Genomic DNA, 23,837 nt, shown 5'->3' on the forward strand with positions numbered 1-23,837 from the left:
ATGCAGCTCCCATAATAATGATTTTATTCATGCTGCATACCGGACACCATTAACTACTTGTTCAGCCTCAATTTGCACCAGTTGAGTATTTCAAATATTCATTAAGGGCAGCCCCATGTAGGGAGTATTGCAATAATCCAAGTAAGAGGTAACTGGGAGCAAAGCAAACCCCCACCCCAAAGTTCTGGAATGATTGCACTCATATTTGAAAACTATTCAGGGTTATCCACACCCCTAGTCACCCTGCATCTTGACCACTACAAATATACTCTACATGGGCCTACCCTTAAAAATATTTGGAAGTTTCAACTGGTTCAAAATGAGGTGGTTTTGTGCAAGCCAAGGTATGCATATACGTCATCACTCTCAATTCAAGGTGCTGGCTGTCACCTTTAAAGCTTTAAGTGGCTTAAGATCAGGTTATTTGAAGGACTGGGGTTTTTTTCTGTCATTTTTAGCCAATTTTTCAGAGTTCCTCTTCTAAAGAGATCCATCTAGTGAAATCAAGAAGCCTCACCCATCCCAGGGAACATCATCCCTGCAGAGATAAGACTGGCTCCCACTTTGACAGTCTCTTACAAAGCTATGAAGATATGATTCTTCCAATAAACTTGTTGACCCCAAAGTGATAGGGAACTTATCAAGTGATTTATTTGCTTTAGTAATTGGGGGTCGTACTTGGGGTCTTATCTTTGTAAGCTGCTGAGAGTCACTGGGAATGAGTTGAGCAGCCATATACATTTTCTACATAAATAAATATATTTTTCTGAAAAGAACACACTTAAACATTAATTCTCTAAATATGAGAATACACTACTTACACAGGTAAAGGCATATATAGTATTCTTTTATGTCATTACTCCTAACATTTGCATGCAATAACTTTGTCCAGATTTTCTGTCAAAATCCATTTAGATTCAACGTTATCTACAGAAAATATTACTTGGCTTCTCCACAATGCATGCCAACAAACTACACTTTAATTTTTGTTTCTATGATTGGACACAGAGCCACATCATTAGCAAACAGGTTTAACAATCCCAACAGAAAGCTGCAGCTTCCCTATTTATTTATTTATTTATTTTAGCTGTTTATTTTTATTAATTAAAAGAATCTACAGCAAAGAAAAATGAAGTTGCTAAATTAGAATTAAAATAATGTTAGCACATTTTCATATTACCTTTCTGTGAGGTGAATATTCATCTACTGTGCTGAAAGAAAAATATGTATATTATTCATTTTTGTCAATCTCTACTAAAAAGTGGCACAGAATGTAACGGCCTGAAACTTCTATATTTATACATTTAATTTAACACTTTTAACAATACACCATATCTATCATATATGATAAGGATATCACTTATTCCTATATGCTGTTATTAGCTAGTAACCTGTAACAGCAATTGTTAGGACAGTAATTGTTGATAGAAGTAATATTTATAACATTTGTTTATACAAAAGTCATTGCCTACATAAAAACTAATCATTCCAGCCTTATTTAAGGGTGATACCTTTTTTATCCAGTCAATACTTAGTGGTATTGGTGGCAGGAGCTCTCTGAATTTCAGACAAGAGCTCTCCCAGCCTAACATAGAGATGCCCTCCAATATTGTGCCATTTACCCAGTAAAATATATAAAAAAATTATATATAATGTAGTATTATTTTCAGCCAGTCATTTCTTATTTAAAATATTTAATAGTAAATTATATAATAATCATACCAGTACTATATAAATGAAAATATGTAATTATATTTAAGAAAATACAGTTGTGTTCATGTAATAATATGTTTATGGGATAAAAATGAATAATGACTTTTGTTAAAATGTCAAATCAACATTCTGTTTAAGTCAGTGGACAAATCTCTCAAACCCCGAAAAGCAACTGAGGAGCCCATTGAAAATGTAAAGTTAATAATTATTGTGCAACTACTGTTTCATTGTACTCATCCATAAATCATATTTCACAGAGACAAAAAACTGATGCAGATCGTTCAGTACTCTTGCAGAGAAAAAAATAAATTTGTGTCGTATATTAAAACTCTATTCAAACAGCTTTCTTCTACCTCTTATGCTGATAGTAATTATTTTTAATCCAACAGTTCTGTAACAAACCTTTTACAATGCTAGTAAAAACTATTAATTATTTGTGTATCAAACCTATTATTTCAAGTTATTCCCTTATAAACTATGCAAAATGAATGCCTGTCTATGCAAACATTAAATACTTGAAACCAGATTACTTGGTATTACAAAAAACAAATCCATTAAAATTAGCAAAAAATCCTCACCCCTAATTATAATTTAAAGGAAAAAATACAAAATAGGGTTTAAAAAATCCTTACTGACGACGATGCATTCCAAGTAATTTCTGAAATTCTTTCAGGTCTTTCTCCAATATAGGGTACTCATACACATCATCTAACACATTTCTATATATTGTCTAAGGGAAGAGAAAGTTGAGAGAAAAGGGGAGGGGAAAGAATCAAATAAATATATGTACAGTTTTTCGGCAATTCAGTTAAAGCAATACTCCAGAAATGTTTCATGTTAAGATTTTCAAGGTTGGAAAGAGGGCTTTTTAAATATTTTTTTAAAAAAGCCAATTTGGTATAGTGTTTTAATGCAGAGAATATGAGTTCAAGTCTGCCTTAGGCATGAAGCCAATCGCTTTTTCTTTGAAGAATGCAATGGCAAACCATTTCCAAACAGCCAAGAAAACGATTACTTTAGCTTCAACCACAACAATACTCGAGCACACAACAGATACAAACTTAAAGTAAACCGCTTTAAACTCAACTGCAGGAAATATGACTTTAATAACCGAGTGGTTGATGCATGGAACTCACTACCAGACTCTGTAGTATCATCAACTAAGACCCACAAGTTTATCTTTCGACTATCCACTGTTGACCTCTCCCAATTCCTAAGAGGTCAGTAAGTGGCATGCATAAGTGTACCAGAGTGCCTTCCGTCCCCTGTCCTAATGTTTCTCTTTTACTAGTATAATGCATATAAATATTATTATATCTTTGTATTTCACCAATATGTACTTGACAAAAGAAATAAATAAATAAAATTGATTCATTAGTTCAGGCAGTGCAGGAATCAAAAACTGACTTGAAGGCACACAACCATTAATCAATATTAGTTATCTTGAAAGGCAGTCCCTTACTTACCTTATTCATTGTTTGTTTGTTGTTTGTTTGTTTGTTAGATTTCTCTGCCGCCCTTCTCACTTATTGCTTATGTAGACAGAATAGGATACCTTTTCAAATAATGCCCTCACATAAAGCACAATCCCAAAGTATTATGGTATGCATATTGGCAAACAAATGGAACACTTCTGTGTGGTTTTATTTATTCATTTATTCAACCTATATACTAAACATATATTGAGGGGAGCTGAATTAGGGAAAGATTAATGTTGCTTTAAAATTGGAGAAAGGAATTCAATAATTGTGCTAAAATGATGATAGTCTGACAGCTGAAAATACAAGTGATTTAAATGGTCCAGTAATAAAAAGTCAAGGAGTATGGTAGAAAAGGGTCTATGATTAAAGATAAAGAAGATCAAGTAAGAAACCATCCTGATAACTGACAATGAAAACACCAAAGTGATAGACAGCTTCTGCCTTTTAGAATTGTCTACTAATACAAAAAGAAATACACAGGAGACTCTCTTAGGAAGGCTATAATGCTGGGAAAGATAAGAGGGAAATAGAAAAAGCAGCAAGATAGATGGACTCAGTTACAGAAGATATGAGGGGACAAGCTGGTGATAAATCGTCTTGGAGAAAATCTGTATATGTGTTTGTTAAGGGTTGTTATTAATTTTGTTTTTTCTTCTGTGCCTGTTGTCGATTTCTGGTTGTTCTTTTTTAAAACACTTGCCATATAAATTTTAATGTTATTTTATTTAATTCTTCAAAAAAAAGTTTTATTGGAATTGTTTGGAATAGGTACAGGATCTAGGTAGTGTTTTCATTTTGATAATGCAATTCTTTCTATTAGTGATAACTGTAATTTTGTCCAGTTTTCCAAATCTTTTCGAATCTGTGATAGTAGAATGACCTAATTGTCTTCTTTTATGGAGGAACATTTTATGGTCAGCCAAATCCTGAGTTATTTTACTTTTTTAACTATTTAGAATTCTAGTCTTCTTTCTAATTCTTTATTTTGCTCTTGTCTAAGATTTTTAGTTATTATTTTTGTTTTATTTTTATTTATTTTTATCCCTGCTACTTTTCCAAATTCCTGTAATTCTCTAATTAATGTTTCCGCTGTTTCCAATAGGTCCAATGTAATATTGTCTGCAAATGTCTGTAATTTATATTTTTTTCTTGCTCTCAAGCCCTTTATATCCTGATTTTCCCTAATTCACTTTAACAAAATTTCTAGTGAAAGTATAAATTATAATGGTGATATTGGATATCCCTGTCTGGCCGCTTTTTCTATTGACTCTGTTGACTCTCCATTTAATAATATTTTGGCTGTTTAGTTTGAATATATATTTTTAAATCATTTTAGTAATTTCCCCCCCCCCCCCCCAAATTTCACCATATTCAATTTTATATTTGAAAATTGCTAATTCAAATTATCAAATGCTTTTTCTGTGTCAACCAGTTTCAAACATGGCCAAGTGTGTATCTGAATGTGCTTTGTAGTATTCTAATACAGTGGTACATCTACTTAAGAATTAATTCATTCTGTGACCAGGTTCTTAAGTAGAAAAGTTTGTAAGTAGAAGCAATTTTCCCCTTAGGAATCAATGTAAAAGCAAATAATGCTTGCAAACCCATTAGGAAAGAAATAAAAGCTCGGAATTTGGGTTGGAGAAGGAGGGGGAAGAAGAGGAGGACAGTCACTGCCAAAGGAAGAAGATGAGGTGAGGTGAATTAAAAAAATCCAAAACTTTAATGCTTAAAAAAAAAAGAGGGACTCTCGGGAGGAGGAACATGCAACTCCCATGCGCCCAGCGCGAGGCTGCCTCCCATACACTGCGCCAGAGAGACCAACCCCGGCAGATGAGAGTGGGGAACCTCCCGCTCCTTTGACCGAAAGGTGGCGGCTGCTGCTACCTGCCTCCTCTTCCTTCCCATGCTGAAGATCTCCCCTCTTCTCTCGCTCGCTCACTTTGTAGCTGGGCTCTTTCCTTCACTGTTGTGACTCCTCAGTTTGACTGAAGTTGAGTTGATTTGTTTGGGGCAAAGTGCCCCCTTTTGCCTTTCTTCAACTCCCAGAATCATTTGTGGACTTCAACTCCCAATCATGCTATCTCAGGAATTCTGGGAATTGAAGTCCACATGTCATAGGAGAGCCAACTCTGCCTAACTCTTCTCTATTCAATAAGTGAGCTTACCTCAAATATACTATACAGGATGCATATATATTAAGGTACAGTTTTGGATTTTAAAAAATGTATAATTATTATTTTGTATGAGAAATTATTTAAGTAATCATACCTTAAGAAAATGCTTCAAATGTTCATCTTCATGCAACCAGTCCTTGTAAAGTGAAGTCCACTGTGACACCAAATGCAAGACTTTTCTCTTTCTGCAGGGAACATCAACAATTCCATCCTTGTCCTGATGATTCTTAGCACAATAAGTGGAGGCAAATTAAGGTGAAATCTCAAAAACAATGTAATTTTTCACCCTATTGTATGAATATACAATGTTTTCAATTTATATAAGTAGCCTTGAGTAATTATTAATTCTGATGAAGCTTTAAAATATAATGAAATAAATAAAATATTCAATGATTTGAATGTAAGATTTATTCAATAAGAATCTAAAATATTTGTTATAAGCTAAGTAGTATGTGAAAGCAACTGTCTCTTGTCAGAAGCTAAAGTATAGTACACAACAAAAATCTTTCTTATATGCTAAGTAATGTAAGAGTTTCCACACTTTAGCTCTGGATAAAGAGAATATTGCAAGGGATTGCAATTTCCCAAACATACAACATAATTAAGTATTAGTCTAGGTCAGTGTTTCCCAACCAGTGTGCCGCGACACACTGGTGTGCCGCGAGACATGGTCAGGTGTGCCGCGAAGAAATAAGCTCAGCTTCTGGTCTCGCAACTTTTTGCGAAGAGAAAAAAGTTGTGAGACCGGAAGCTGAGCTTGCTTCTTTGCGCCTTCCAAGTTTTCCAGCAGTTGCGGCGCCCCGCCCGGCTGGAGCTTCCCTGTCAGCAGGTGAGCTTTGGGGCTTGGTGGGAGGGCAGCGGCAATGGGAGGGCGGCGCGCAGGGGGAGGGTGATGGCGGCGGCAGCGGCAGCGGGCAGGAGCCATGCCGTGGGGCGGTGGCAGGGTGGTCCCTCTCTCTCTCCCCCTCTCTTGCTTTCTCTTTCTCTCCCCCCTCTCTCCCTCTCTCTTTCTCCCAGTAGCCGTGGGGCGACGTCAGGGTGATCGTCGGTGCCTCTGTTCCTCTGTTCCGGAGGCGGAGCTCCAGAACAGAGGAACAGAGGCACCGACGGCGGCGGCTGGAAATGCTGGAATTGCGTGGCTGGCACTTGCCTGCTGGCTGGACCAGGACCGAGGCTCAAGCCCCACGTCCATGCCCAGCGCAACGCCAGAAATGTATGGCGTCTAGCCACCGCCGTCTGTGCCTCCGTTCTGGAGCTCCGCCTCAAGCTGATCACCCTGCCGTCGCCCCACGGATACTGGGAGAAAGAGAGAGGGGAGAGGGGGGAGAGAAAGAGAAAGCAAGAGAGGGAGAGACAGAAATAGAGAGAGGAAGAGAGGGGGGGAGAGAAAGAGAGAGAAAGATATAGCAAGAGAGGGAGAGAGAGAAAGAGAGGGAGAGAGGGGGGAGAGAAAGAGAGAAAGAGATAGCAAGAGAGGTAGAGAGAGAAAGAGAGAGGAAGAGAGGGGGGATAGAAAGAGAGAGAAAGAGATAGCAAGAGAGGGAGAGAGAGAAGGAGAGAGGGAGAGAGGGGGGAGAAAGAGATAGCAAGAGAGGGAGAGAGAGAAGGAGAGAGGGAGAGAGGGGAGAGAGAAAGAGATAGCAAGAGAGGGAGAGAGAGAGGGGGAGAGAGAGAAAGAGATAGCAAGAGAGGGAGAGAGAGAAAGAGAGAGGGAGAGAGGGGGGAGAGAAAGAAGGAGAGAGAGATAGCAAGAGAGATAGAGAGAGGAAGAGAGAGGAAGAGAGGGGGGGATAGAAAGAGAGAGAAAGAGATAGCAAGAGAGGGAGAGAGAGAAGGAGAGAGGGGGGAGAGAAAGATATAGCAAGAGAGGGAGAGAGAGAAAGAGAGAGAAGGGGGGAGAGAAAGAGAGAGAAAGAGAGAGGAAGAGAGGGGGATAGAAAGAGAGAGAAAGAGATAGCAAGAGAGAGAGAGAAAGAGAGGGAGAGAGAGGGGAGAGAAAGAGAGAGAAAGAGATAGCAAGAGAGGTAGAGAGAAAGAGAGAGGAAGAGGGGGGATAGAAAGAGAGAGAAAGAGATAGCAAGAGAGGGAGAGGGAGAAGGAGAGAGGGAGAGAGGGGGGAGAGAAAGAGATAGCAAGAGAGGGAGAGGAGGGGGGAGAGAGAAAGAGATAGCAAGAGAGGGAGAGAGAGAAAGAGAGAGGGGGAGAGAAAGAAGGAGAGAGAGGGGGTAGAGAAAGAGAGAAAGCAAAAGAGAGAGAAAGAGAGATAGCAAGAGAGAGGGAGAGAGAGGGGGAGAGAAAGAGAAAGCAAAAGAGAGAGAGAGAAAGAGAGAGAGAAAGAGAGAGAAAGAGGGAGGGAGAGGGAGGGGGAAGAGAGAAAGAGAGAAAGACAGCAAGAGAGAGAAAGCAAGAGAGAGAGAGAAAGAGGGGGGAAGGAGGGTGAGGGAAAGACAGAGAGAGGGAAGGAAGGAGGGAGAGAGAAGGAGGGCAAAAAAGAGAGGAAGGAAGGGAGAAACAAAGAGAGATGGAGAGAGAGGGGAAAGAAAGAGGAGGGAAGGGAGAGAGAGAAAGAGAGAGGGAGAGAGGGGGAGAGAAAGAAGGAGAGAGAGGGGGTAGAGAAAGAGAGAAAGCAAAAGAGAGAGAGAGAAAGAGAGATAGCAAGAGAGAGAGAGAGGGGGGGAGAGAAAGAGAGAAAGCAAAAGAGAGAGAGAGAAAGAGAGATAGCAAGAGAGAGAAAGAGAGAGGGAGAGGGAGGGGGAAAAGAGAAAGAGAGAAAGACAGCAAGAGAGAGAAAGCAAGAGAGAGAGAGAAAGAGGGAGAAGGAGGGTGAGAGAAAGACAGAGAGAGGGAAGGAAGGAGGGAGAGAGAAGGAGGGCAAAAAAGAGAGGAAGGAAGGGAGAAACAAAGAGAGATGGAGAGAGAGGGGAAAGAAAGAGGAGGGAAGGGAGAGAGAAAAAGAGGGAGAGAAAAATAGAGCGAAAGGGAGGAAGAGAGATATTTTTTGTCCAAACTTTTTTTTACACCCCCCCCCCCGCCGCTCAATGTTCCCCAGGATTTTGTAAATGTGAATAATGTGCCGCGGCTCAAAAAAGGTTGGGAAACACTGGTCTAGGTTAGTGATGGCGAGCCTTATTTTCCTTGGGTGCCGAATGAGCGTATGTGTGAGCTGTTGTGCATGTGTGAGTGCCTACACCATAATTCAATGCCTGGGGAGGGCAAAAACATCTTCCCCTGCCCCCCCCAGAGGCCCTCTGAAGGCTGGAAATGGTTTGTTTCTCAACCTCTGGTGAACCCAGAAGGCTCATGTTTCGCCCTCCCCAAGCTACAAAGGCTTCCCTGGAGCCAGAGGATGGTAAAAACGCCCTCCCCTATCCCCCTGGAGGCTCTCTGGAAGCCAAAAACACCTTCCCAAAACCTCTGTGTGAGCCAAAAATCAGCTGGGCGGCGCACACATATACATTGGAGCTGAACTAGGGCAACAGCTCGCGTGCCAGCAGATATGGCTACACGTGCCACCTGTGGCACCCGTGCCATAGGTTCACCATCACTGATCTAGGTCATAGGTGTCAAACTCATTTTCATTGAGGGCCGCCTCAGGTTGTGTTTGATCTCTAGGGATTGTGGTGTGTGGTCAGATCATCACTCAAGGCTCCGTTTTTGGCTCTGATGACTCATGCTCTGTTTTCAGCCACAATAGCATCCTGCAGCTCTCTGCCAGCAAAAACTGATCCCAGGCAGGCTTTGTACAGCCTAAGCAAGTTCCATTTTCTCTAGCAAAGGCGCTGTGGGCCATTCCTTCATTGTTTCTAGGGTAAGCTTGCAGGGCAGATCAAAACAGACCACCAGCCACATCAAGCCCACCAGCCTTGAATTTGACACCCCTGGTTTAGGTTATCTTATTTATTTTTTTAATACAGATATGATACAAACAAATAAACCACAAACACAATTAAATATAATTATAAATCACTGAGAATAAGTATAAGCCTTTCAGCATGATTTCTACAGTGAGATGGGTAGCATACAAATTTTATTAATAAATAATGTATGAATATATTTCATCTCAAATTATTAAACTAAAACCATACTTCATGCAACCTCTCCAGTGAAATTCTCAAATGCTATTAGGTTATGCTGAAAATTAAAGTAATGGCTGTATTATATTCCTGTAAACTGAATAAAGGAAATGGTATTATTGATAAAAGAGCCTATTATCATTTTATTGGTAATGGAAGTAAATTGTTTTGTAATGCTGAATCAGCCTTCCATCAACTTTGGATGAAAGTTGAGGTATAAACAGTGGTACATAGTTGTATCTACTGTGATAATTAATATTTTTCTTAACAGGCTGTATAGATTTGCCTTATATCTAACCTACAGAGATCATTAGGCACAATGGGGCCTGGACGAATGATTCCCTCTTGTTCTATAAAGAAGGATATTGTCTCAGCAGAGCTTGACATAAGTCATCTGTTGTCATGAAGACTGTGTATGTAAGGAGGAAGTCATCCAGAAGAGTTTCTGCAAACAAAGGAAAAGGAAAACAAAAAAACAAATTTAAAATTGTACAAGATAACTGAAGTATATTACGTAAGCATATTATTAATACAGCTCAAACTATGACAGTAAGAAAGTCATAATAAATATAAATATAACAGTAAAGTTTCAGATAAATATGTAAATCTGAAAATGGATAAGAACTTCAAAAGAATATGGGTCTCCCAAAACAAAATAGAAGAGATAATTTTTACTTAAGAAAGAATTGCTACAGCACATATAAAATTGACTTCAGCTTTTTAAATACTTTAAAAATGCAACGTACTTCATTGAAAGATAACTTACAATGTGGCATTGAGTATACATACTGTATTAAAAAGCAAGCTCCATTATATTTAACTGGAGTTACTTTAGTATAGCAGTGATGAATAAATTTGCAATTTACAACCTTTTTGCCTATGGTTATTAAGTGAATCACTGCAGTAAGGTGAATCATGTAGTTGTTAAGTGAATCTGGCTTCCCCCTTTGACTTTGCTTGTCAGAAGCCATCTGGGAAAAGCCGAATCTGAAAGCTTCTAGATTTTCTCCACCCAAACAAAAATTCAGGCCCCTGCCCAGCACCCACATGTCCTTCACACGATCCAATCAGGCACCATCCAAAACTGAAGATGCCTCCCAATCACTTCATTGCAGCTGCAGGGCACAGCAGCCTTGACTTTCTAGAACAAATGTTATTTAGACTACTATATATCACTTACTCTATATAATCAACCCTCCCATTTTCGTAAGAGTAGAAATGTTGCAGGCCTAAATACAAAAAGGTAAAAAATGGCCTGATATGATTTCCTGCTTAAGCAAGGGGTTGGACTAGAAGACCTCCAAGATCCCTTCCAACTATTCTATTCTGTTCTATTCTATTCTGTAAATAAATCAATATTTTTATTAATAGTTTTATGTTGGCTGCTGTCTGACCAGCATGTATGACATTATTTATCTACCTTATCAAATTGAAACCAACTACTTTTCAATTGTTGATGGTTACAATGTATCTGTACTTCCCATCCAATTATTTCAAACAGCAATATTTAAAGTGTGATAATAGGTAAGCAGAAAAAAAAATGTATCAAGCCTGTGCTATTTTCACAGCCTAACAAATCCCATTGATTTCTAGTTTAAAGAATCAAAAAGCAGTCACTCTTCAGATGGAAAGTACCCTGCACTGTAGCCATGAAACTCCATGGTTCCAATTTCCACATCATTTTGCACATTCCAGTTTCAACTGAACTCAACATGCAAGCGTGAAATTGGCTGGATAATAAGACCTCAGGAGGTTTAACTTTCAGGATTTCCTAATCAGCATTTTGAAAAAGAAAGCAAGGTTTTTCCTCCAATAAGTGGGAGTAAACCTCACAAGAAAGAAAGAAAGAAAGGAAGGAAGGAAAGAAGGAAAGAAGGAAGAAAGAAAGAAAGAAAGAAAGAAAGAAGAAAGAATATTTTTAAAGGATGCTCTTATACCGTGTTTCCCCGATAGTAAGGCAGTGTCTTACTATCTTTTTACCCCCAAAAGCCCCACTGTGTCTTACTTTGGGGGTATGTCTTATATTGTCCTGGGCACCAAAAACCAATTAAATTTGCAATAAAAATTCTTCCTCTCCCTTTCTTCCTTTCCTTTTCTTCCTTTCTTCGCGCCCTCCGGGCTGAGCACCGAGGAAGTGGAGGTGGGGGGGGAACCCGCTCCAAGTTTTCCCCAAAGCACTGGATCCCTTTCCCGGACCGGGATCCTGCTCACTTAGTCGGTTCCTTCCGGGGCTGCTGAGGACCACCCGCACGCTTCCTCCCCCCGCCATTCCCGCTCCTGCCTCTCTCTGCAAGAAATTTGGACGGATTCTCACGATGCCTGCGAAACACGGGAATCAGCCACCTGGGCTAGAGCTGCGGTCGACGCGCGTGCAGCTGCCGGAGCCTCCCGAGTCTCGCAAACCTTGACGCCGGAGAAGTGAGTCGTGTGGAGGCAACGCCGCTGTTCCCGCGACTGCCGGGTCGATCCTCTCTTCCCGCCTCAATCTTTTCCCCTTCTCTCGGAGGGAATCTTCCTTGGTGCATAGCCCCCCTCCAGACAGCCCCCTCTTTCCTGCACGGGATGATGGGCTATGTGGTCCAGCACACCAGGAAGGCACCAGTTGGAATACCGCCTCCACCGCCCCCCCCCCCCCCGCCTCTTCTGGATCTCCTCACCTTCGAACCGGCTTATCTTAAGAAGCAAGCGAAAGTGAAGGCAAAGTGGATGCGGAGCGCCCGGGAGGCATTTATCCGCCCGGGAGGCATTTATCCGTCCTTCGCTTTGACGGCGCTGGTCCGCCCGCTCGGCTCGCTTCGGACCAGCGCCGTCAAAGCGAAGGACGGATAAATGCCTCCCGGGCGGATAAATGCCTCCCGGGTGCTCCGCATCCACTTGCGCTTCTCCTTCTTCCCTCTCGCTTCGCCGAGTCAGGCGCAGAAGGCTTAGCGGGGACCAGCGCCATCCTTCGCTTTGCCAAGCCGGGGAAGAGGTGGTGGCGCCGCGGCAAGGCGAAGGATGGCGCTGGTCCGAAGCAAGCCGAGCGGAGGGGAGCGCCGTCCTTCGCCTCGCCGCCACTCCCTCTTCCCCGGCTTGGCAAAGCGAAGAATGGCGCTGGTCCGAAACGCCACAACCCCTTCAGCGGAAGATGGAGAATTCTTCTATGTTTCTAATCCAGGCTCGCCAACCCGGAAATGCGAGGCGAAGGACGGCGCTGGTCATCGGGCTCCCCCCCCCCCCGGCAATACCCCCGTGTTTCCCCGAAAGTAAGACATATGTCTTACTTTCGGGGTATGGCTTATATTAGCCAACCCCCCTGAAACTCCCCATATGTCTTACAATCGGGGGGGTCTTACTATCGGGGAAACACGGTATATTTCAATCTATATTTCCATCCACTGAAACAAGAAACTTTCAGGATTTCCTAATCAGCATTTTGAAAAAGAAAGCCAGGTTTTTCTCCAATAAGTGGGAGTAAACCTCACAAGAAAGAAAGGAAGGAAGGAAGGAAGGAAGGAAGGAAGGAAAGAAATAAAAAATAAAGAATATTTTTAAAGGATGCTCTTATATATTTCAATCTATATTTCCATCCACTGGCACATAGTACTGAAACAAGAATCTTGCTTATTCCTTAAGCAAATACACAACCCAATATTCAAGAAAAAAACAGGAGTCATTTCCCACAATGTAAGGACTACAACAATCAATACATGGCACAGAAATGTAGAAAAGTGCCGGACCATACCCATAAACATCAAATGGCAAAAGAAAAACATGACAAAAACTCAATTTCTGCAACATATGGACAGTTCAACCAGAGTTTCCAGAAATTTAAAATTTTAGATCAAGCTAAATCTAAAGCTACTAAGGAATTTGTGGTAGCTTGGCTTTAAGACAATCAGCAATCAATGGACACAGAAATAAACCCTTTTAAATACTGTTTAAAAAACAGAACCAAGAGCCTACGAAAGGAATAAACACCCTAGACAATAAGTCCTCCAGAAGCCCAGAGAAGCAAGAAATACCATCAAATAAACAATGAGGGAGGAAGTAATATCCTAAATAAAGGGAAACATCCAAGAGGAAACCATACTCCTACCAAGACTGGCAGGAGCTTTTTGTAAAAAAAACACATTGCCTATACATTGGCAAAAGGAATCAGAACACCAAATACGAGCTGAATAAACAAGACCTTACAGACAACCCTCACTCCGTAAAAGACCTTGGAATACTCATATCAAATGACCTCAGCGCCAAAGCCCACTGCAACAACATTGCCAAAAAGGCTTCAAGAGTTATTAACCTAATCCTATGTACCCTGTTTCCCCCAAAATAAGACACTGTCTTATATTAATGTTTGCTCCAAAAGTTGTGCTGCGTCTTATTTTCGGGGGGTGCCTTATATTTCTCAATATATTTATTTATCCCATAGGAAATAATGGAAATTGACTTAATTGGTTCCCATCCCATTGACTAGCTGAGAACCAATTAAATCTACAGTATTTCCTCTATTTCCTATGGGATAAAGATCTGAGGGGATTTAGTAACTGAGTAGTTAATGCATGGAATTCACTACCTAACTCTGTAGTATCATCACCTAACTCCCAAAACTTTACCCTTAGACTATCCACTGTTGATCTCACCTGATTTCTAAAAGGGCAGTAAGAGGGAGGTGCATAAGTGTACCAGCATGCCTACCATCCCCTGTCCTTATGTCTCTCTCTTATTAGTATCATGTATATAAATATTGTTATATCTTTGTATACTACCAATACATGCTTGAGTAGATGATAGATAGATAGATAGATAGATAGATAGATAGATAGATAGATAGATAGATAGATAGTAGATAGATAGATAGATAGATAGATAGATAGATAGATAGATAGATAGATAGATAGATAGATAGATAGACAGACAGACAGACAGACAGACAGACAGACAGACAGACAGATAGATTTGCAAGATGGACAACTACATGGGAAGTAGGAGGAGGGAGGGAAGGAAAGAAAGAAAAAGAAAAATGGGGAGAGGGGGTGAAGAGGAAGGGGGGAGAGAGAATAAGGCAATAGTCCTTGCTTCCTTTCTAGGAAGTGCGACCTTTTAAAAAAGAAAAACATTTCTTAGCTAAATGTCCTGTGATTTTTTCCCCCTTTGCTCTTTAATATTCTTTCATTCACCATCTTTGTCTGTTTAGCTATCTTCCAATATAATGATTTTTTTCCTATCTAAACAAATGTTAGAAAAGGGTCCCCCCCCCATTTTAAAGGATCCCTACTTTAGTGTATTTGGTGCTTTAAATAAAAGTACCCTAAACGCAATTATTATCAATGACATGAAATGGTAAGCCACATAAATGCAAATGTGTCATAATGGTGCATACCAATACATAATTGTCAGAGACAATCTTTACAAATGTGAAAGTAAAATGAAATATTTATTTGTAGATACAGTGACAATTTAAATTCCAGGCTTAATGTAAAAGCTCATGAGGATACTGAACTAGAGGGAATAATAAAACAAATATATATATTTGCTTATGGTGTAACGGTAATACTCAAAGACATAAGATAAATTTTAGTAGGAAGACAATTCACAACTGCTAAGGCTGCAATTTCAGAAAGAAAAAGCACAGTATTGTTGTGAATCCCCCGCCCCCACTATGCACCCTGCATTGTTCCCTTCAGCCATCTGCTCTAGGCAATTGATCAATGCTACACCTTCATGAAAGAGCTCTTTTATTCTTATGTCAGTCAAGTTACATTTCTATCTTTAAAGAGGTAGGAATTCAGATATGTGTCACACCATATGATATTTACTTAGAAGTATTGCTTATACCACTGATAAAGCTTATTTAATTCAGAAATATTGTTTGTGATTTCATGTCACTAAGACCTTAACATTGATATATTGCAGATAGTCATTTATGAACAGCACATGTGTTTATATCGTAGCTGGGTAGTATAAGCATAAATAATATATAACCTCATCTCACTATAGTATTGCCATATAAGTATCAAGAAGAATTTTTAATGGTAACTACCATATTTTATGGAGCATAGGATGCCCCTTTTTCCTCACTAAAAGAAGCTGAATATTTAGGTGCATCTTACACTTTGAATGTAGCTTTTTCAAAGCTTTTTTCCCCAAACCCTAACTAGGTGCTAATGATCTTCCCAGCTTCCTATTCCCTCCTAAAGCCCTGAGTCTTTGCAGGCTTGTTTTCATTCCTACTCCCTCTGAAAATGGCTTGTTCAACCCTAATGCAGTGCTAACTACAGTATCTTCCTGACTTGCAGCATTTTTAAAATTTCTACTCCCTTTGAAGCAGTTTTTCCTGCCCCAAGTCTTTGCAGGCTTGCTTTCATTCCTACTCCCTCTGAAAAAGGCTTTTTCAACCCTAACCGGGAGATAAAATAATGTGCTGAAGCTGAACAGACTATAAATATCTGGTAAGTAGATTCCCCCCGCCCATTTTCCTCTCCCAAAACTAAAGTATCTTATACTCCGAAAAATATGGTAAATATATTAGAGCAACATGCAGTATATAGGACTATCTTTGAAGACTTACCGTTAAATATAAATCTAAATCAGAATCACCACTGCTAAACTTTTTACTATAATTAGTAACATCTGCAAGTTTATGCCCTGCTTCCTTTTTGTCTCAAAGGAAAATTCAAAGTGCTTACTTTAATTGATGAAAGTCTAACTTCCTGGAGCTTAGATATATAGTTCCCAAAGAATCTCTGTACTTTGAGATTTCATGCAATATCCTTTAGAGAATGGTACCCATACAGGACTTCTTGTGTAAGGCACAGGATTTTCTTGATAACACTCTAACTAACCTTAGGATAGCACTTGGAATTAAAGATACAGTCCATTATTTTAATGTTATGAGCTGCTGTAAAATTATTTATAAAATAACTAGCTACTATATTTTCCTCCTTTGTCAATCACTTTTAATAAAGACTTTTCAGGCTTTATTGCAGCATATTTAGATATATTTTGACTAAACTATTTCTAATTTTACATAAATAACAAGGTTTCCTTTTCACAAAAGGGTACTCGTTAATGGATTAGCTATAATTATGAAAATTAACATGGACTTCCTTTATCTAAGAAATATTTCTCAATCTCATGTACCATATTTTTTGGAATATAAGATGCACCCTTTTCCTCCCTAAAAGAGGCTGATAATTTGGGTGCATCTTATACTCTGAATGTAGGTTTTTCAGCTCTAACTAGCTGCTAACGATCTTCCCAGCTCTTACCTTGCAATCTCTCATTGTTACTCTCTGCAAAGAATGTTTTCCAAGCCCTAAGACTTGTCAGGGTTTTTTTCATTGCTCTAACTTGCCCCGAATAAGTTTCTTTCCAGCCCTAACCAGGTGCTAATGATGTTCCCAGCTCTTACCCACTTGCAAGCTCTTTCATTGTTACTCTCTCCGAACAATGTTTTCCAAACCCTGTTTTTGTATATATTTTTTTCATTACTTTACTTGCTCTGAATGTTGCTATATTTGCTCCGAACGTTTCTTTCCAGGTGCTAATGATGTTCACAGCTCTTACTGGCTTGCAAGCTCTTTCATTGTTACTCTCTCTGAATAAAGTTTTATTTAAGCCCTAACCAGGAGATAAAATAATGTGCTAACTATGGATGCTAGCCAGATGAATACCTGGTAAACATATTCTTTTTCCCAAAAACAAAGGTACGTCTTATACTCTGGTGCATCTTATATGCCAAAAAATACAGTATTTAAAAGTATTAAATATTCAGTCCAATCATCAGGCTCTCCATCCAGATGTATGTATTATTATCAGCAATTACTAGAGTGCTAAATACTTTAGGTCAGAGATCTTCAAACTTGGCAACTTTAAGACTTGTGGACTTAAACTCCCAGAATTCTCCAGGCTGGTGAATTCTGGAAGTTAAAATCCACAAGTCTTAAAGTTGTCAAGTTTGGGTACCCCTGCTTTATGTGCAAAATTCAACTTAGTTTGGGTTTAAAATTGTTGCATCTGAAGGGCCACACAGATCTAACACACTAGAAATAGGATTTTGAAGCTTTTAACATACTTTTAACCAGCACTAGTAATAGTCTGATTGGTTAAAAAGAAAAAGTACAAGAGACCTGATAAGGAAAGGGATAAATAATCTTGTTATATGATAGTTAAAACAGAAAGCAAATTGCAAATATACTTGAAAACTCTTGTTCTTTGCTTGCAGTCCAGGAATCTCCAAAATTTATGCCAACAAAGCTTGATAGCAGAACAAATGCACATCCCTTTTTAAAGTCTAAATAAAATAAGCTTAATGTATTTCATTTTAACACTTTAACTCTAAAATATTAAAAAGAAAAAAGGAATTGAAACTCTGTCTGCTAGAGAATCATTTTGGGGCGATATGAACGGCAAATATATTTAACAAATAAATAGACAGACAGTAACCCAGCCAATATATTAGTTCAAATTCTACATAATAAGGCTACATTTATAAGGCTACATAAACCAAGAAAGAAATCATAACTTTATTGAATTATTAAATCTTTGAGCAATCTGACAATTTTCTGTTGATGATTACTCACTTTGAACAATAAAACCAGAATTTAGGTATAAAAAGCATACCGTTATATGTATGTACATACTAACTCAAAAAAAAAAAATCTCTAAAGATTTGTTGATATATATGTTAGAAAATATTTTTCTCCAACTGACAAAATTGAGCTAATGATCTGGAAAAAGGTAGTTAAATATGTATAAACAATTTCAGATGGAAGAAATGTCTGGAAACATTGTAAAGGGATGCTTTTTTAACTTTGCCATCTTTCACATGCTTTGGCAGGGAAATGAATATAGTCTTTTATTTTCCCCAGAAAACATCAGAAACAAGAAAATCTTTGTACTAAAACCTTTGAGTACAGAAAACACTGGAAACACTGAAACAAATGTGCACAATGAACACAGTAACGGAGTTGTATTCTCTGCTTAAAAGTAAAGTTTTGTTCTGTTATTTGTTGTATTCATTATTCTTATATCCTGCAGTATTTTTATATATGATGAGTCAAGTAAACTGATGTTTTCAAAGCCCCAAAAGATTCTTTGCAGCTTTGAAAATTCTCAATCACCAACTATAAATAGTTGAAAGATGAAAAGGGACATATTCTGCAATCTGTTTTATTTATACATGCAACTTGCTCCAACTTGGAATATTGGTTAATATGAACAATGATACATATGTTGAATTTCAAACAAAGGACATCCTTTTCCAATTATTTCTCTCTTAAAACAGTTCATGTGACATTTTAAGCACAGGGACATTAAAATATATAAATGATGGTCACATAGCAAATCAGCAAATTAGTTTTAATTAACAAGACAATTGTAGTTGTACAACTAAAACGTTTCAGTGGGAATGCCATGTTAATGTTCATCCATCTCTGATTAATTGCAATGTCACAGAAAAGTAAAAGGTCAAGGATTATGGGGAATATCTTCGGAGTATGGGGAGTCTTCGGAGAGGGGCGGCATACAAATCCAAATAATAAATAATAAATATCATTCTTTTAAATGACCACAGCAAGTTTTCTTAAATGTTTAACTAAGTGCTTTAGAAAGAAGCAATGATAACTTCAAGACAATTGATCTGATATGAAAGCTGAAATGATATTTCAATCATCTTAAATGTCTTAATTAGCTATTTGAATTCAATCATCTTTTTATTATTATTATTATTATTATTATTATTATTATTATTAATTATATTTGTATGCCGCCCCTCTCTGCAGACTCGGGGCAGCTCACAACAGTGATAAAACAATATACAATAACAAATCTAATATTAAAAGTCTAAAATAACAATTTAATATTAAAAGCCTAAAACCTCCATTATTTAAAAAGCATACACACAAACATACCATACATAAAACTACATAGGCAAGGTGAGATGTCTCAGTTCCCCCATGCCTGACGGCAGAGGTGGGTTTTAAGAAGTTTACGAAAGGGTGGGGCCAATCCTAATCTCTGTGGGGAGCTGGTTCCAGAGGGCCAGGGCTGCTACAGAGAAGGCTCTTCCCCTGGGTCCCGCCAACCGACATTGTTTAGTCGACGGGACCTGGAGAAGGCCAACTCTATGGGACCTAACCGGCCACTGGGATTCATGCAGCAGAAGGCAGTCTCATAGATATTCTGGTCCCGTGCCATGAAGGGCTTTATAGGTCATAACCAACACTTTGAATTGTGACTCAATCCATTGTGACTTTGAATTTTGAGGCTCAATCACTCTGAGGGCCAGTCTAATATTTTCATAATCCTAAGGACTATTGTGACATTTAATGGGGATAGCACTTACATTTATTTAGATTACTACCTTTGGATATGTCCACAATATTTTTAAGAAGATGCAAAAAAAGCTGAATACAATTGTTCAGGAATTCTTTATATAGGTAATCCTCAATTTACAACAATTCACATAGTGACTGTTCAAAGTTACAATAGCACTGAAAAAAATGACTTATGACCATTTTTCATACTTATTACCATTGCAGCATGAATGCTTGACAACTGACTCACATTTATGACAGTTGCAGTGTACCTTGTCATATAATCCCCTTTTGTGACCTTCTGACAAGCAAAGTCAATGGGGAAACCAGATTCGCTTAACAACTATATTATTGATTTAACAACTCCAGTTGCCATACAAACATGGCAAGAAAAAATGTAAAATGGGGCAAAACTCATTTAGCAACATAAATTTTGAGGTCATTTGAAGACTATTAGTACTCAATTATCCTGCATGTCTATTTGAAATAATCTTACCTAGTCAAAATCTGCATTCTAATTCAATAGACTATTATGAAACTCTTTCTATTAATAAGCAAAAATGTTTCCCATCACTGCATCTGGATGAAACTATACATTCATAATAGGTAAATAATTTCAATATCAATCAATACACCATTCAATCCCATTTGTGAATTCTAAATATGAATGCTTGAATCTCTGAAAACAAGAACCAAATTTTATATATAAAATGTTGACAGAATTAAAGTACTGTCTGAAAAAAGACAATTGGATATTTCTCCACATAACTTTACTAACAATCATTTAATATTATAAGAAATATGAAATTTTAAAAATGTCATAAATTAAGCAGCAAACTGAATAGGTTTTTATTTACACATGCAACTCACATTTAGACAGGTTCATAATTGTTTTAATATATTTTCAATTAAATTGTAGTGTTGTCATATTTCATGTAAGTCCCAAACCAAGAGAATTCTGTAATTAGTTACTATAATAACTGAATTAAATATATAAACACATAGTTTAATTACTAACACTATGTAAAATAACATGAAAAGAAAGACTTCTGTTCTTTATGGAAAAACATCATACTCAGCATAATCAAATCCAAATAAGATTGACACTATTAAGGTAAATCACATTATCACATTATTGGCAAAGTCAGAAACAGAAATAAGGATCAATTTATTAAAATTTGATTTTAACCTTGATTTTTTTTCTGATGATACACAAACTTTCTTATAGCACAAGTACAGTCTCATTATCTATAAAATTAGGCAGAGAGCTTCACCTAGTATTTGGATAATAAAGATTAAAATTGTGTTAATATATTCAATCATCGATACAATATCTCAGCAAATCCTTCAAAATAAATATTTCAGTTCAGATGGCACTCTTTGTGGGCAGGGAGTATTTAAAATAGCTGTGTGGAAAAGGCATGGCCATTTTAAAGCATTTGCACAGCCCTGATAAATTGACAACAAATAGTTCATTCAAGGGTATTAGTTCATTAAAAAACTAAAATCTACTTCTGAATAGATGCAATAATCACCTAAGGTCATTTTGAATATATTTTGAATTAATTTGTGTGTCTATATTTCTAACATATCTTAAAATCCCACATTCTAATACAGCAGTGTCTGTACACATTTTGTTTATGTATATAAAATACTAGTGCCTAGATACCCGTGCTTTGCTATGGGTGATTGGGCTTGACAAATTGACAAGCTTTAATTTGAGTTAAAGATTGAAAATTAATGAGTAGTTACAAACGGGCTTTATGCAGTGACACTTAAAGCTTAAAAATGTATGTAGAATGTAACTCCTTAGCATCAGAGCATGTTAATATAAGACAGCTGGCAGTTGGAACAGAGTTCTTTTCAGGTGGGGAAGGGGAGTAGAACATATAACTCCTTAGCATCAGAGCATGTTAATATAATACTGTATAAGAAATACTAATGATCTGATGGTCATTTCAAAATATCCTTTCTTAGCGAGCACATGTGCCAAGCTTCAAGTTTGTACACTTTACAGTTCTAGAGATTTAGTGATGAGTGGGTGGTATTTGGCTTTTATATATATAGAACATATCATTTCTGCAGCTCAGAAATGAAGCATATTCACAATACAAGATGATTAAAAGAACTGAATTGCAATCTATGTAGCATTCAGTTCCTTAAATATCTCAAAAGAAAGCATAATCAGATTGAAACTTAGATACCAAGAGTGGAATTTTGTATGCGCACTATGATGTTGTAACTTATTATGATTCCCTTTCTGGCAAATGACATCTGCTTGGTTCAGAGTTGCCACTTACTCAATGAAATTGAAACATTTCTCTATTCAGTCAGCGCCAGATCTAATCAACCTACAGTGTGATCCAGTGTGACAATCACAATACATTGAACAGTTGCAATAGAAAAGATAAGTATCTACAGCTCAGAATTGAACTATGAGATTTAGGTGCAATCTGAACTTGAGAGTTTGCTTGCAGATAATTCATTAACCACCTGTCTTACGATGGTGTATAACAAAATGCCTGCGAGCAAACAATCAAACACAGACAGCAGCAAAAACTTTGCATTAAATTGTATAGGTTAGTTTCATGCCCATTCAACAAGCATATATAAAAAGAATTCTTTCTCTCTTTTTAAATCACCCTGAATACTTGTAATTATCCAAATAAATTAACTAAAATGAAAGCAAAAAATAAGAGAGCCAATTTGGTTTAGTGATACCAAAGTAGAAAGTGGAAGACTAGGAATTCAGGTCCTGCCTTAGCCATGAAAATCAGCTGGAAAAAGTTGGGCCAGTCCCTCTCTCTCAATACAATTTAACCCACTTCACAGGGCTATTGTAGGGAAAATTAGACGAAGTGATGTTATGTATCTTCACCTCTTTGATTTATTTGTCAAAATAATAAGGACGAGATGCAAATAAATAAAGAAAAGAAAAATTAGAAACTTGTGATATATACATTCACAAATAAAAGGAAATGTAAGTTCACAAATAAGCAGAATATCAACATTAAAATATCAATTTTAAAATATTTTTTATCAACGCTTTAACCCACACAGATGAAGGAAGAATACCTAATAAGAAAAATCCTTAATAACATAGATAGGAGATTGTGACCACATTCAAAGAAAATTATCCTATTCATAGGATACTACAGGCTTCTTGTTGTGTTGTATCTCAGTAAGCAATTTCACATTGATGCAAAAGATTTTGTGATTTTTGTGTGTGTGGAATAAATATAGCAGTTAATAATAGAAAATTATTTAATTCATTTTACCTGGAATCAATTTATACAGTTCATTCAACAAACTAATAAGGTTCACTATTTTGATTTCTAAAAAAAATAATGAAGCTATGTACTAGTCTGCCTACTGCCTTCTGCACACTACAACCATTTTAAAATATTACTATTTAGAGAACTAATTTTAGTGAATGTGTAGTGCCAACCACAGATCATGGCCTTGTATGTTTGCTAAAACAGTTTTAAACAAAATGCCTTATCAAAAAGAGTTCTCATATAATTCATCAAGTTCAAAGTTGAAATAATTTTCTGAAAGGTTTTTAGGAAAATCTGCTGTATCTTGTATCTTTTAAAAAATTTACATAGTATTAAACATTATTAGAAAATTCCTTTGATTTGAATTAAATATTATATACAATACATTATATATTCTTCTAGTACTATAACTGGTTGCATCTGATGAAACAGCAAGGTTATGAAAAACCTTTGAACTTCTTTCATCTAAGACTTCAAGTCTTTTCTCTTCCAAATGCAATCAGTGGTGACAGGTTTTTCATTAGGGCTTTAGATTCAAACACAAAAAGGTGCTTTAAACTCCATTTGGTTGAGTAGACATCTTCAATTCTTTAAGCCAACTCTAAGTTCATGTGGCAGCTAGTTTACATCAATCTCTAATCCTCTTCCTTTTCATTTCTTATAATGAATAAATTTAACTTCACCGCGGAAAAATAGTGTGATCAAGGAATAGTGTAAAAGATCAAGAATCAAATACTGTTTCCATTTTTTTTTTCAAAGCATGTACTTGAAACAGTAAACGTTAATAACTTAATGTTAATTAAATGTATTTATTGGA

General features: G+C 37.5%; 1 protein-coding gene across 1 annotated transcript in view; it reads right to left on the bottom strand.

Moving 5' to 3' along the window:
- RAPGEF5 (Rap guanine nucleotide exchange factor 5) overlaps nucleotides 1-23,837 on the bottom strand; it is a 136,248-nt gene that overhangs the window by 24,138 nt on the left and 88,273 nt on the right. Inside the window, exons 12-15 of the mRNA XM_070729049.1 lie at nucleotides 9,811-9,889; nucleotides 5,466-5,610; nucleotides 2,346-2,443; nucleotides 1,181-1,211 (exon numbers count right to left, since the gene is read on the bottom strand). Coding sequence (XP_070585150.1) covers nucleotides 1,181-1,211; nucleotides 2,346-2,443; nucleotides 5,466-5,610; nucleotides 9,811-9,889 — 353 coding nt within the window. The remainder of the gene's footprint in view (nucleotides 1-1,180; nucleotides 1,212-2,345; nucleotides 2,444-5,465; nucleotides 5,611-9,810; nucleotides 9,890-23,837) is intronic.

Source organism: Erythrolamprus reginae, chromosome Z, assembly GCF_031021105.1.
Source record: "Erythrolamprus reginae isolate rEryReg1 chromosome Z, rEryReg1.hap1, whole genome shotgun sequence".
Lineage (NCBI taxonomy): Eukaryota > Metazoa > Chordata > Lepidosauria > Squamata > Dipsadidae > Erythrolamprus > Erythrolamprus reginae.